Source organism: Drosophila subpulchrella, chromosome 2L (assembly GCF_014743375.2).
Source record: "Drosophila subpulchrella strain 33 F10 #4 breed RU33 chromosome 2L, RU_Dsub_v1.1 Primary Assembly, whole genome shotgun sequence".
Classification (NCBI taxonomy): domain Eukaryota; kingdom Metazoa; phylum Arthropoda; class Insecta; order Diptera; family Drosophilidae; genus Drosophila; species Drosophila subpulchrella.
In genome coordinates, this window is record NC_050610.1 from 18,718,403 (window position 1) to 18,733,888 (window position 15,486).

Below are 15,486 nucleotides of genomic sequence, written 5' to 3' on the forward strand. Positions count from 1 at the left end.
AATAAAATATTTAAACGTAAATTATTTACCTGCTTAGAAAACCGTTTTCTTTTAATAAAATCTTCCACATTTTAAATTAAAAGATCGACCTGCTTGAAAAATTTGGTTTTCTTTTAATAGTATTTAATAAATTTAAACTTTAAGTATCGCCTGCCTTACAAAATATTTGTTCTTTTAATGGAAACAAAGGAATGTTACTTCCTATTTACGAAGCTATGGATGGCGGGCATCTCTTCTGGAAATCCCAAATGAATAATTAAACATTATTAGCCACCATTAACGAGAGCACATCCCCCCGGAGCGGGCCGAAACCGAATGCAAAGCGCAGCTCTGACACACACAGTTGGCCAGCTCGGGGGCATTTTGGCCAAATCAAAGCGAATCAACAGCCCGATTGGGTGGGGGGTCAGGGGTTCAACGTGGGGTTGATAGACCCTAATAAGTCAACTGCAATGCATAAATTTCGACACAGCAGCCGGCTTTTGGCCAGGTGGCAATCCCAAACCCATACACAAACCCAATTCGGAGGACTAGGCCAAGTGTTTGCCATTCCGACTTTGGCAAATAACCCAGTGGAGATCGTGTAGATGGGGTGAATGGGGATGAAGCATAGCTGTGTTTAAGGAATTGCTGATTGACAATGTGGTCCTCACTGGAGACCGCCCACTTTTGTCGCCTTGCTCGTTGGTCAAGAGCAAATTTGGCAATACAACAGAACGCCTTTAACCTTTGACAGGCCGCACACATTTCAATTGTTGAAAATTTGTGGCCCAAGCCTCGGGTCGAACATTAAAATTGATTACCCCCAGTTTGGCTAATAGGTGGTCTTGGGATCTTTGGTATTGAGAATCCTCAAGTATTTCCCTTCCAACACTTTGCTAACATTTAAGAGGAATTGGCTGCCATTTAAACAGCAGTTGGTTCGCATAAGCGATTATGAGGAAAATTAATATAAATGACAATTTCCGCATCGCCTTAAGCGGTTATCAATTGCCGCCGTACCATGCTAATCGTGTAATCCTTTTTAAATGATTGCACAAACAAACGGATATTATTGTCATAAACAATTTATACATCCAACTACACAGCATTCGCACGCCATGTAATTCTGTTTATTGCTTGAGGTTATTTAATATTCAATTTCGGTTCTCGTTTCTTGGCCATATTCTGGGCACCTCATAAAATGCGAGAAACTCATAAAACCCATGGCAAACATATTTTAATCTGCACATGGGTAAATGCTGCCAAAAACGGAAGAGAAAAAATAAAGCTGCCAACATGAATTTATCACGAGGATATTGTAAATACAAAACTGTTTGCGTGAATTTTATTGAGTTCCGTTTAGCCGGCTGTGTAAATATATTGCTTTACAGTTTGGCATATATTTAATAATCTCCCAAAAAAAAATGTTTATCTTTGTTTTTAAACAAAATATTTACTCAATAAAATAAAAAACTTGTGTCAAGCTTTTTATTAGGAATGGTTTTGGATACCTGCAGGCTAACATTTTTCTTCGATTTATTCAAAAATGATTTATTCAGAAAATGTGTAATTTTAAACAACTTTAAAATGGGGTCAGACCAACATGAATTAATTTGGTAAAACTTTATTTTTGTTATCTGCCTAGAACAATTTGTCAAAAAGTAAATAATTCGGAGGGGTTTAAAAATAAAACATTTCTATATTTTATATACATAAAAAAGAAGACAAAAACCTTCGCGTATATCAAAATATTAACTATATTTTCAATAATGGCTTTGGAAAATATTTGTGGGATGGATAAGGTACCGTTTATGAGAACCTTTGGGGCCCTCACCTCAGAAAAGACAATCGAAGAAATCCGACTAGCCTCGAGTAACATGGATAACCCTTTCGCCATAAAGGCTCCACCATTTGAGAGTCCCCGAGAACGTCTGAATGAACTGGCGGCCCAGAGTAAAGTACGGATGGATTTTGATCACGGAACCACCACGGTGGGCTTTGTTTACCAGGGAGGCATAATCCTGTGTGTGGACTCCAGGGCCACTTCGGGCAAATTTATTGGATCCCAGAGCATGCAGAAAGTGGTGCAGGTGAATAAGTACATGCTGAGTACAATGGCGGGTGGTGCAGCGGATTGCACTTACTGGGATCGGGTTTTGACCAGGGAGTGCCGACTGCTCGAGCTTCGCTATAAGGAGCGACTATCTGTCCGATCTGCTGCCAGATTTATTTGCAATGTGGCTGCGGAATACAAGGGAATGGGTCTCTGCATGGGAATGATGTTGGCGGGATGGTCGCCCGAAGGCCCCACTTTGGTTTACGTGGACTCCGACGGACTGCGCATCCCCGGAAAGGTCTTTGCCGTGGGCAGTGGGGCCTCCAATGCCCTGGGAATTCTGGATACCGACTACCAATTTCATCTCAGCGATGAAAATGCCTTCGAACTGGCCTTTCGCGCAGTGTATCATGCCACCATGAGGGATATTTTTTCAGGTGGTTTGGTGAGGCTGTATCACATGGATCAAAATAGCTGGAGAAATGTGGCAAACAAAGATTGCCAAGAGCTGCACGAAGAGTACTCGAGAGAGTGAGTTTTGGTTACTGGAATCCTGATTGATAGTTTATTGAAAGCATTACTCAGTTTAAAAGCATATTCTTTATTTTAAATTATTGTGCAAATATTGCCCCATGAATTTAACAATATTGGGGCGATAAAATAAACAATTTTAGCCTGTTTATTTTCTAATTTGCTTACACGCTTTTAATTGGTTTTCCCTTTGTTTACTTAAATTTTCACTCAATTTTTACACGCTCCAAAAATTCCCCCCGACCATGAAAATTGCTGGTCGCTAATCATTTTGCGCCAAATTAAGTTACCTAATGGAATGCTCTGATTTTTTCTCACTTTTTTATTGCTGACACGGAAGGTTGGGCTTTGCCTTCCCAAAATAAAAAGAGCATAAAATAAGTAAATTGCCTCCTTTCTGGACATTGGCACAACAATTAAGTTGGCATTTAAGTCGAATAAAGGACAGAAGCAGACACAAAAAAGAGTTAACAAAAGTCCCTGCATAAATCAATGGCAACAGCATTATTTGGGCATAGAAGTCGGGCATGGGAATGAAAAAGGGTCTAAATACTTAAATTTTTCCTGCTTCGTGTCTTTTGGCCCGGCAGAGCAGCAATAATAAACAAGAAAGTGTGAAATAAAGCCAAATGGACATAAAAATTTGTGTGTCCAACACGAGAAAGGGGCAAGCTGGAAAAAGTAGGGAAAAATGCAGGCACAGCAATAAAACGCGGCCAGTGCTTTTAATTTGAAATGCTGCGAGGATAGGGCCAAAAGTCCCTGGAACTCTTTATTCCTTCTCTCGCTTGCGACTTCCCTTTCAAGATATTTTCTCGGGATTGGGATTGGCATTGGGAACAGGGATCTGTTAAGGTGAGGGAGCACTTATAACGCTTGTGTGGATTACAAATCCCTCCGGTACAATAAACTGCTTTATTTGCAAAAGTTCTCTGCATAAAAAGACACAAATAAGTTAAACAAATTTAAACACGCTTGTCGGTCAGTGCTGCAATGAAATTGAAAAATAAAGTTTTAGCTAAATATTTTCTAGGCTGCAAGAATTAAGTGTAATATAACTAAGGTAGTTGGATAAGTCTATTATTTTTAAAACATCAAGAACTTTTTAATGAAACTTTAAGCTTTAGCCAACAACAAAGTTCAAGTTCACTTTTGAAAACGTAGAGCACACCTCAGGATATTTGAGAATAAAATTAAATTAAAGTCGAAAAATCCCAATTTAATTAAAAATGTTTCTTGATTATATTTTTACTACTACTATTTTGGAAAGACCTCGTTATTTTAGAAAAATGTAGTTTATTTTCTATTCTTCTGTAGAATTTAGAGTTTTTCCAAGCGAGATTGGGCACATTCAGTAACCTAATTAGTATCTCACCTGCCGAAGAACATTTACCATTATCTCGCTGACTGAAAGGCGGATACCTCCTGAACTATAAACTTCGCTGCCCATGTTTTATGTGCCCTGGCCGTAATAAATGTTGTCATTCGGTCGGTCCTTTGCCCACTTCCCAACTTCCTAACCCGTTTTGAAACAAGCAATAAATGTCAGCGAGTCGGCCGAACCGGGCATAAACTACAATGGCCGGCGGATACTTTATTTAACACTTGCATAAACGGACATGGCCGGAGATAGCTCTCACACTCGCCCAATGTGCGGGTTATAAAAAGCGCAGCTATTCGAAAGAATGGCTTGGGAAACCGGGGAATGGGAGCACGTGTGCAACTCGTTACTTCTATGGGGTGCAATCAAAACGGGTCCAGGCACAGCACTTAAGTTTTAAAAAAAAAGATGGAACAATAGGAATTTGTGGCATGCTAAAAATGGGATAACCCAGAAAAACGACTTGTATGCATTCCAAATATTTCGCTTGGCTGTTTCTTTTTTAATCTCTGCTGGAATATGCACAGGATTGAAACTCGTTTTTAAATTCATTTCTCTGTCTCTTCAATCTATTTTCCATCTCCTTTTCTAAACCTAATGACATTGGATCTTCTCGTTTACTGTGCTGCAAATGTGTCCCTTAAATCTGAGCAAGCCGTCGACACTAAGCCATGGGATAGAAGGACTCGTTGAGTGAAGTGCGAAAACCAAAGCAATGCACTGGAAAAAAATTTAAACAAGAAATTTAATGTAAAATGTATAATTTTTTTTAGTTATGTATAAATACAATTTATTTATTTAACGAAATTTATAGGAAATTTAAAAGGTTTAACCATTTAAAAAAATCTTAAGTCTTTCTCTCTGTTAGCTGTGTAAGTAAATGTGTTATAAAAATTTCTATTGCTATTAAATTATTCTCTTCGAATATTATTTATGAAAATACCCACAACGTTTTTAGCAACACTTGATGGGTATCATTTGACTCTATGTATTATTATTTTATTTTCTCAGTGAAGTACCTTAACCAATGCCTGACACGCCCTCAAAGCCCCAGCGCCTCCAGCTAGAGGAGCATAAAAAAATATTATGTCAATAGATAAAAGTCAAAGTGGAGAGACAGGCAGTGAAGACAACATCGGGGATAACAAACAGCAAACATTGGCCAAATGTCGCGTGTTCAATTGTGCAAGCCCAGCCTCCTTTGGCCCCCTTCTCAGCACCACCCACTGATTTCCAGCCCACCGCCCGCAGCCACCCACTGTCACTGTTTATTTTATTGATGCCGCTGCCGCTGACTTTTCCTCTGCAACTGGAGGCGACCATGACAAAGTCATCAACGGGTGGAAATGTGGGGAAAGTGAGTGGAAAGAGGGTGAAAATGGGGTGGGGGTAAGAGGGAGAGGAATTGCTGTAAGGGCGGGTCAAAGGACAGCGTATCCCTTCTTGTTTTACGACCAACGAAGCGGCCATAATTGTGCATTCACAGTCAGAGTCACAGTCACAGTCACAGCCACATTCCCATTCACTTGCTTATTATAGGCACTGAGAAATGGCTGTGGCCTGGATGGATTCTTCTTTGGCACCCCCTCCCCCTTCCAGGGATTTTCCGATTCTCTGGTAATTTGCAAGTGATTTATGGGACCTTGTGCATAAAGGAGAGGAGGCCCCAAAAGCTGCCCATCGGAGGCAACAATTTCCATTTGGCGTTTGCTCCCTGTTTGAAACACTTGATTAGTCGCGATGATTGAACGGTTATTGGGTATTGAAAGTTGTGTTCTTTGATGGTGGTGAGGTATTTTTGGGGTGGAGTTATAAATATATTCAAGACGAGTTTTTACAGGTAAGTTTGGAGGTGTAATGCAAGAAATGTTTAAGAAAATGTAACAAATTATGGGTTATGGTTTCACGAGTACTTTAGTGATGTAAAAGAGTTCAGCCACTCAATTTTAAAGTATTAATTTATTACCTTATATAAACTTAATTGAAGGATATCGCAACGGTATGATAATAATGGGTACAAAATTCCCTTTATATTATGTCACTTCCACATACCATTTTGTTTAGAAATACCATATTTAATAAACCATAAGATATATAAATAACACAAGATATAATATATTGAACAAGAAAAAATCCTTTTTAAAATAGCTTTAAAAATTTGAATGGTGATTTTCTGGATATTCCGTGATTTTTATGACACCCCCACCCCCGAATGTGAAATGGCCAGAAAGCTCCAATTAAATTTCTCCCCCACTGGCCTACTTTAGATTTGATGCGGCCCACATATAGAACCTTATATTTTCGTGATTTATTAGCCACTGCCAACCGCAGGCGATGCCGCCACTCAGCAGCACTCCGCAAACCGTAATTTGTGTTACCCCTAAACAGAAAAAAACAAACCCCAACACACAGCAGATACACGGCCAAATGACAGCTACAAAAAATATTATAAATATAAATATTTTCGGAGCAACAGCACATGCAATCTTGTGCAATTTTCACGCTGCAAGTGAACAAAGAGGAGCGCTACCCAGCCCAATCCCCGGTTTTGAACCCGTAACCACCCAAAAAACCAACCCGGGCTGTCAGCGCAAACAGTTGCAAACAGACATGAAGATTATGGTACGTAGGGGGATTTTCAGGGCAGTCGTTACAATGTAGTTACATATAACAGCAAACTATATATATAGTATATATATAGAGAGATTTCCAGATCCTCACGTTTTGCGTTTGTTTGTCGGAGAGGCAAATTTGGTAATTCTGCTTCTAGCACACTTGAAATTATTTTCTCCCTCAACAAAAAAAAGGAAACAAAAAAGTTTTCGAGTCCCTGGCAAAACTTCTTTGTGGTGTAGGTTTCGGAATTTATTGAGCTTCCCGTTAAGCACTTAAAGTTGGGCTTCGGCAAACAATTTTGATATGAGCATTGTGCTTGAGTTTGCCATTTCCCACATACTTAAACGTAAACAAATTTGTCACTCGTAGCTGTGAATAATCTTCGATTGGAATTGATTTTGAATTGGTTGAAAAGCAGCTTGAGGGATTTTTGGTGAGCCCGCCCTCAGGCGATGATAAATTGAATTCGAATTGTTGCCCAAGGACTTGGTTTGACTGCTTTTCTCATTAGAGTTGTTGCACTTTCCAATTCAATATCTAGCCAGGTCACTTCACCTTAAGAACATAAGTCCTGACAGCCCGAGTTGTTTCCTTTTTATTGATGCCGCCACGACTCAAAAAGGCCTTAGGCTGTCAACTTTAGCATATTTCACGCTTTTTTATCCAACCTACTTTGCAGCTTTTCTTTTGTCATTTTATTTGTTTTTCCTCGACTTCTTCTTGTTGTGAAAAACTCGTCTAAGCTGCTAGAAAATCGCAAATTTATGTTAATTTTACGTAGACATTATTGTAAATGATGTGCTCGGCAAGGAAATTAAATGAAATAAAATAAGAAATTCTGGCAATGATACTTTTCTGCTCTGCTGAGGTTTCCCAAGCTCACCTACTGTATATTATTTTTTATTTTCTTGAGCTGTTTTCCACTGCAAAGGTCAGTTGTGCGATTATTCACAGACTCCTTGCGCAAATCACCGAAAGCCAAAAAGCTGCCATTGAAATCCACTTACGAAAAGGACCTGCCACTGAGCCAAAGGAAAAACAGACATGGTAATAGGATTTCCACTACATTTTATATATATTTTCCTAGTGTGTAGTAGTTTTATCTGGTTTGGTTCACTCGTTTCATTTGATTTCCCTGAATGGGTGAAAATAAACGCAAAATTTGATAGATGTTCTGGCTGGGCAAATGTGACGCATTTTCGATTTTCCCCCGCCAGAGCACTTTTTACACCATTTTTATGCGCTCGGAAAAGTTTGTTTGTCCGCCTGTCGGTTTGTTTATACTTCACTATCTGAGCCCCGCTCCTCCGCACCGCGCCGCCTGTCTATTTATTTATTTTCCAAATAAATACTGGCTCCTTCGCCGTTTCCTGTTTCCTCCTTGGCTCTCGGTGAACTCTCAAGGATTGAATTGAATTAAATTGAACAAAGTTTGCTCGCCTTCGCCTCCAACTGCAGCACTCAGATAAGGTCGGTCTGCGGAGGTCGGGGGCGTTCGGGATCGCATATAAATGCCCCAATATTTGAGCGATGCATCGGGATTTTTCTCGATTTATTATGCGAAGCCAATGAAGTGAACGCAGGCAGTTTAATTCTTTTCGCCGCATAATTGATGACTGCAATGTGGTTTGAAAAGGAATGATTGTGTTGTTAAGCGTTATGTTAAAGTGGGGACACTTGAAAATGCAAGTTCAAATTATATTTAAACGTTTTTAAAGAACAAAAGAATATACCAACCAGTAGCGGGTCCAGAATTTAGTTAGGGGAAGATATAAAAGAAAATTTGTTAAGTAGGAATCCAAAATTGTTGATTAAATATACATATTAAAAATATTTTTAAGAGTCTTTAACTCGCTCATGAAACCACTCTTTTTCTGTTGGAAAACTTATAATAATTGTTAGTACTAAAGGTTGAGTGGTTTTCATAATTATCTCTATAGTTATATATTAGTTAATAGAAGGAACTATAAGCCTAAATTAATATTATTGAACTTGTGTTCGTAATATGCTATTAATTATATATTTATATTAATTTTATTCGAATTATTTATTGTAAGTACCAGCATGCAAGTTAACAATGAAGTCTAACAATTTATTAAATTAAAAGTAGGTGATAAACTTTGTAATTACCATATGTGTTCTAGGCTTAAAACCTACTGTAAGTTAGGCATGCGCACAAGAAAACAGCGTACCTTAAACTAAATAATACATTTTGAACAATTAATTTCAACTCTTTGCTTTTTCAAACTTACCAAGTTGGTTGGCAAATAGTAAACCCAAAAACCCGTTAGAGCCCAGAAATGTGTTTGCCCTGTTCGGTTGAACACTTTCTCCGGGCAAAGTCCTTCCTCCACTCGTCCTAATGTCTGTCTGTCTGTCAGTTTGTCTTCCGTTTCCCGTGCGGATTGCCGTGCTCCTGGCATTGGCATTGCCACGGCTTCCTGTTCCTGCTCCTCATTTGGTAAACACACAATTACCTGAGCGTGGCTGGGCCATGATTTGCATTGCACTTGAATTATTTCCGTTTGCAATGCCTTACCTTCCCGCAGCGGGAAAAGTGGAAAAGCGAGGCGGAAAAGCGCCGGCACATATGCATAATTTCATGCTCACTACCGCTACGTGGTTCTCATTTAGTTTGCCTTAAACGCCGTTATAGTTCTCCCCCTCAACATTTTCCACTTTCACTCTATTTTTTCCCGTACTTTCTCCTGTCTCTATTATGGGCAATATCTCCTTGTGCGCAACGTGTTGGCCGCCTGAAAGTGTGCAATGCAGCTGAGCTGGCGCTTTGTATGCAGATTACCTGCATTTGGTCCCGGAGTTCTCTAATGAGGGTAGAAAAAATCACATGAAATAAAGTAAGGCAAACTGAATCGGAAAACTGGAGCTGGGAAAAGGTCCCCTGAACATGCTAAATTTATGCGCAATGAAGAGTGAAAAGCAATAAGCTCTGCCAAGTTGTGCATGAAAGGGAAATTGGCATTGACATGGGCCGGCTGGCAACCCTTCGATGTGGGTCGGCATTAGCGCACAATATGTTTATTGAATCGTCGGCGGCAGATATCGGGTAATCTAATGCTAAAGTGGTCCACAGCCGGAAATGTGCCAACTTCTCGGGATAAAATCCCTATTGAAACAAAGAGGTGAAGGGTTGCAATGTTTTTCCATTCATGGGAAGTTATATCTCACTGAAATTATTTTATACTAACGACAGCTGTTCATCTTGTCTTCTTTAGTTATATTTAAGAGATAGTTTCGAAGATAGTCCCTTACCTACAAGTTAAAAACAGAACACAGAACACACAGAAAAAGAATACGTAAGATTCACTAGAATTTGCGCATGGAATTGGTATAATTTTAACAATTTCATGGATTTCCTCTCCTTTAAAATTCCCTCATATCGAAAAGGAGGGAAAAAATATGAGATAGGCCTAAAATAATTCTGGCTAAAATCGAGACAGCTCTCTTCTCTGTGTATATACCAATATTTAAAATCACTTTGACACAGATAATCCCAGTGTCATAATGGACACTACAACAAATTTAGTTTTCATAAGAAAATAATTTACAACATTAAAAACAACATTCAATCTGCAATAAACATTTTTGGCGGCAAACAGTATTTTAGTAGGCAAGTAATTTAAAATCCTTTTTTGAATGTATCATTTTTGCATAATACTATGTTATTAACGATCTGTTAAACACAGAGTTAAACTTGTGTAAGCCACTCCATTAACCGGACAACTGACCGCATTCTAATTAGCCTGGCCTCTTAATTAAGTTGCATTTGGCCAAAACTCTGTGTGATTTCTACTTCTGTGCAGTGCAAACAAGGTTGCCTTTTTATAATCAACACGAACGCATGATTAGCTATCAGGTCAGAAATCCGCACAAATTAGCCCGAACATATGGATTTTAGGCCTAGTCAGAGACAGAGGCGTTGTGTTTGCGTTCGAGTGGGTGCGGTTTTTAATTAGTTTTGATTTTGATTTCGATTTCGATTCGGGTCCCCTGCAATCAGCAGTGCACATTCTCAAACGACGAGAGGCCATGCATGGCAATGAGGCGCGAATTGGCCACTTGGCAATTTGATTGCGGTCCTTTTGGCCGGACTGCTTGTTTGCAAAGGACTTTCTTTTTAATTAAAATTATTAAAGCAAATACGCAAAGTTTGCGTCACGTACGGGGGGTACTTTAATTAAATTCTAACCACAAACACTATTTGAACTGTGACCAAAGACGCCTAAAAGTATGCAACAAAGAATTTGTCCCTTGCCACCTTGAGTTTTAATCATAAATAAACATTTGTAGGCCTTGAGGCATAGGTCAAACAAACTTTAATAAATACGTTATTTTTCTGCGCTTTTTCCAGTACAATCTGACATTTATTTGGCCAATTTCAAATGCTGGTATGTTGCACATTGTTCGGTTGCATAGTTTCGCTGTTTTTTGGCAGCCTAAGTGGGCCAAGTTGCCTCCATCCTTGACCCGGAAAACCCGCTCAAAATGGAGGCTGGCCGTAAATAGCTTTTGTTGATTAGTGACCCTGGGCTGGGGAGGCTTAAATTGGTTTTTAAAAATTCATAGGTCGAGATGGTGGAAACGGCTTTTTAATTATTCTCGGACATATCCTGACAAGCGCATTTCCCACTCGAAAAGTGCTCAATGAATTTTCGCACTCTCGGGCAGAAGGAAACCATAAATGGGATGTATCCTTTCAAGGGTATGGGAATATCGCATGTTGCGGTAATTAATATGCCAGCCTGCAAAATATTTATATTCGCACGCAACGACTGGCGGTCAGTCAGTCAGTATTTCAGTATTTCAGTACTTCAGCATTCCAGTCTTGAAAAGAAACAATTACCTCACTGCAACGCCCAGTGAGTGGCAATTATAAGTTGTTCGTGTCTGTTAATTAAATGTGTCCGGCGAAGGCATTTAAAAGGCTTCGGTTATTTACAAAGAGGCAACATGGCGTATACTCGATCAAGGGGGATTACGCAAAGACCTGCCAGAAGCTTAATCACCCGATTTCACATATAGCCTGGCTTTCATGGGTTAAAAAAAGACGAAATAAGTTAAAATATTCGATTATTTCTCCGCCTGGCCGGGCTTTATGTTGTTCTTTGTTTCCTGTGAGTATGCAAGAATTAATTAAGTGTCTCCTGCCCTGTTTGCATTTCTCTTCTCTCGCCTGGTAAATTTCGAAAGTGTGAAATTTCGCTCCCATATTAAGTGTCAGGTGTTGAAGGCGGGTCCTCAGCCGATCGGCGGACAAACAAACGCTAATTAGGCATTAAGTCGAAGCTGGCAATTAATCAGCTCAAAAGCGTCCATAAAAGCAAAGCGTTTAAGTGTTACCCCCAAGTGTCAGACGCAAAGTTTTCCCTGCCCCCCTCCACTTTTTCACATTATTTCCCACACCCGCAGCCGACACGCGGTTTTCCGGCTTCTGCCGAGGTGGGCACGGCGAAAATGGGAAACTCACACGGGAAGTAGCTAAAAACTAAACAAAAAGCTTTAATGGCAGTCGTTCGCTAGACATCCTTATTTACCAAGGGAGCCGCAAAAGCGAGGGTGGCTAATGGGATTTATGGGTAACTTTGCTGGCTTAACTGCTAATAATTTAAAAAATATGTTGCTGTACTTTAGTAGATTAGTTCTACATATATATTTACCCATTTTAGAGCTAGAAATAATCTTGTTTCAAAAGCAGCATTATTTTACAAAATATATAAACTAAAGTACAAAGAATTGCCAGTACTTAATAGTAATTTAAGAAATATTTTTAAATATTTTTTGGCGTGAACATTTTTTTAAAGTAATACAGACCGAATCAAATCATTGTTCAGTTGTTGCATTGTAAATTATTTAAATCTGATTTACGTATTTTGTTTGGTTTCGAGTTTTTATAAGCAAACTACAAAATAAAAAGTTATGGGGCATGGTAAAAATTTAAAATTTTATAAATTTGGTTGAAAGTTTTATTATAAACAAAATCACAGGGAATAAGTTTTATAATCAACCCACTTATCATGCAGCTGTTGCATTTTATATATTTTAAAGTATACGCTTTTATATGTTTGAATTAAAGTTTTATTATAAACATAAGCAGACCGAAAAAGTTTTATATTCAACCCACCTATCATAAAGCTATTGCTCTTTATAAATTTCAAAATATAGGTATTTATATTTTTTAGATTAAAAGTTTTATTATGAACAGTAGACCGAAAAAGTTCTTTAATCAAGCCCAACTTATCATGCAGCGGTTGGATTTTAAGCATTTTAATATATGTGTGTTTTTATTTTCGGTCTAAAGTTCTATTATAAACACAGGCAAGCCGAAAAAGTTCTTTAATCAACCCCCGCTTATCATGCAGCTGTTGCATTGTAAATATTTGCATACGTGTTGCAAAATTAGTTAAATAAGCATTTATTGTTGTTCTACACTAAGCTGGTTGCCCCGTTTGTGGGGCTCCAACATTTGAATTACTTTTAATGTTTGCTCCGCCGGGAAGCGCGCGTCTTCCACTATTAACAAAAAGGTAATTTCCCAGCAAATTGACATAAAAGACAGTGTGCGGGGTAAAAGTTTTGCCCGCTAAACTTGTGTTGTTTAATTTTTCGGGGGAACGGCATACACCCAAACTCACACCAGGACACCCAGCAATTCGCAGAGACAACATCAAAATTTATGTAAATGAAAATTGCATTGCATAAGCCCGCCAACGTTACGTATACGCAGCGTGTGCAGCTGGGCAAAACCATTTTGCACGTAGTATTAGCGCGGCACTTTCATTATTTGTGCCATCCTTTAAGGCCGGGGTCTCCGGCATCGAGCCATTAAGCCAACCTCCTGCCATATTGCCCCAGGTATATGTATAGCGTATATAGTGCGGGTATATAGCAGTACTAGGTCTATGGCAGCTTTGCGGCACTTTGCCCATAGTTTTGGCATTTTCTTTATTGGTTTCTTGTGCCACACGGCCAAAACTTTCAACAAGTTCGGCTTGAGGCGGGGGAAAAGGGTTCTTTTCTGTTCTGCCAGTGACAAAATTTCTAACCAAATCCCATCAACTTTAATAGTCACTTAATAGCAGGAGACAAACACGTTTGGGTAGCTCATTTGGGATATGCGGAAACGCTCTTCATTTGTTTTGAGTTAAGGAGTAGGAACTCATAATGCAAGCCTAGATATTAAGTAGCTTACAAAGTAATAGATTAACTGATTCTGTATCTAAAGCGTTTTCTTAAATTTGCGATGGTTTTTTAAAACTATTTTATTTGAACAAGATTCTGAACTAAAATGAAAAAAATAATTTTTACATAAACATAAATTGTTTTTTAAATTAGTATTTGATTTGCTATTGCAAGCGGTCGGAGCTATATCGAATTGCTGCCGTAGGAATAACCGTAAAAATAATATCAATCATTTTTTAAATATTTCAGAATTTTGAATAATATTTAAAAAAAAATTGGACGATATAAGTTACCTGCCATAGGAACGATCGGATAATTAATGGGAAAATAATAATTTAATTATTATAGCTTTGTTGTTTCTGAAAATAACACAAAACACGTTATATTACCTTTTCGATAAACCTTAAAATGAATTGTAACATTATCTTAATATTTCTGTGATAATTCTTTAAATTTAAAAAATCGCAGAGCTCTGTATATAGATTGCTCTCATAGGAACGACCGCTAAGGGTATATAAACATCGGCCTGCCGAAGTTTCTTTCTTGATATTCACAAAATGTATATTTTTTTAGAAACATAAGTTACCATTTTAATTAAAAAATAATTCCTATCGTCGGCCAGTTTTGCTGATTTTCTGCAGTACTTAAATCTATTAAACCCATTAAACACTCGATAATTGAACCCCTTTTCGCACGCCATTAAAGCTGGCATTAAAACGGGAATGCAGGGAATGCCTGAACTATGCTTTGCCAATTATCCAACCACGAGGGGGTTGCTCCACTGGGGGAACCACTTAATAAGCCCGCCAACTGGCCAGTGGATCCCGCATTTTACCCGCCTTTCCCCACTTTCCCAGATCGTTGACAACTGTTTGAGGACAGGGGATTGTATCAAATATACAAGTAAATTGCTTCATTTTCGAATTTTTGTCATAGCCGACGTGCTATCTCCCTCTCGCTCCCTCTGTGCCACCATCTCACTCTGGCTCCTCATATATGTTTTGGAAATCTATTCGTGCCACGAATTTCATTTTCAACTTGGCAGCTGCACTGTTTGTTGTTGCCGAAGTGAGACGTGCAACGGCTGCCAGGCAACTTATTAAAAATGTCTGCAGTAGCAGCAAAAAGGAACTCAAATAAAGATACAAGTATATATAAGTATGTGTGTAAAAAATGATGAAAACTGCAGGCAGAAGAAAATTATTTGCCACAAAAACTTGCTGAGCTATGGGATGAGTGCAATGTCGTGGCACGTAATTGCCCAAAGAGAGTGAGCCAGTAAAAGTGCTTTGATTTCCGACATTGAATTAACTGCACGCCTCTTTAATTGTCCCTCGCACATCCTTCATTTTCTATCTGGGAAAACGGAGTTTTCCAGCGAGTGGAAATTGCATTGTGAGTGCACACAAAAAAACACCAGCACTTTGATCATTAGTTTTCCACTTATGAATGCAAATAACAAATATTACAATTTGTTTGTTGATTTAACGCATGTTTGTTAAACATTCTTTATATATACATTTTAACAAGGAAAGCTAAATATTATTTGTGATTGGATTTTACACATTTTTTACAGATTTATTTGTTTTACAGCCATTTAAGCGACAATATATTTGCATTTGCTTTTTTCCCTCTGCACGAGCTTTGGCAAATTGAATCTTACGTAATGCCATATAAATCGAGCCACCTTCATATGAAATTCACTTACAACGGCAGCCAG

The 15,486-nt window shown here is 38.6% G+C and overlaps 1 protein-coding gene across 1 annotated transcript; it reads left to right on the forward strand.

Annotated features, from left to right (window-relative positions):
• The first annotated feature begins 1,639 nt into the window (after positions 1-1,639).
• LOC119547511 (proteasome subunit beta type-5) lies at positions 1,640-2,728 on the forward strand. The gene has a single exon (XM_037854404.1). It carries the CDS (start codon positions 1,752-1,754, stop codon positions 2,571-2,573), a length of 822 nt encoding a protein of 273 aa, XP_037710332.1. The 5' UTR covers positions 1,640-1,751; the 3' UTR covers positions 2,574-2,728.
• Positions 2,729-15,486: the final 12,758 nt, after the last annotated feature.

Excerpts from the sequence above, each read along its gene's own strand:
- LOC119547511 (XM_037854404.1), top strand. The coding sequence starts at position 1,752 with ATGGCTTTGGAAAATATTTGTGGGATGGATAAGGTACCGTTTATGAGA.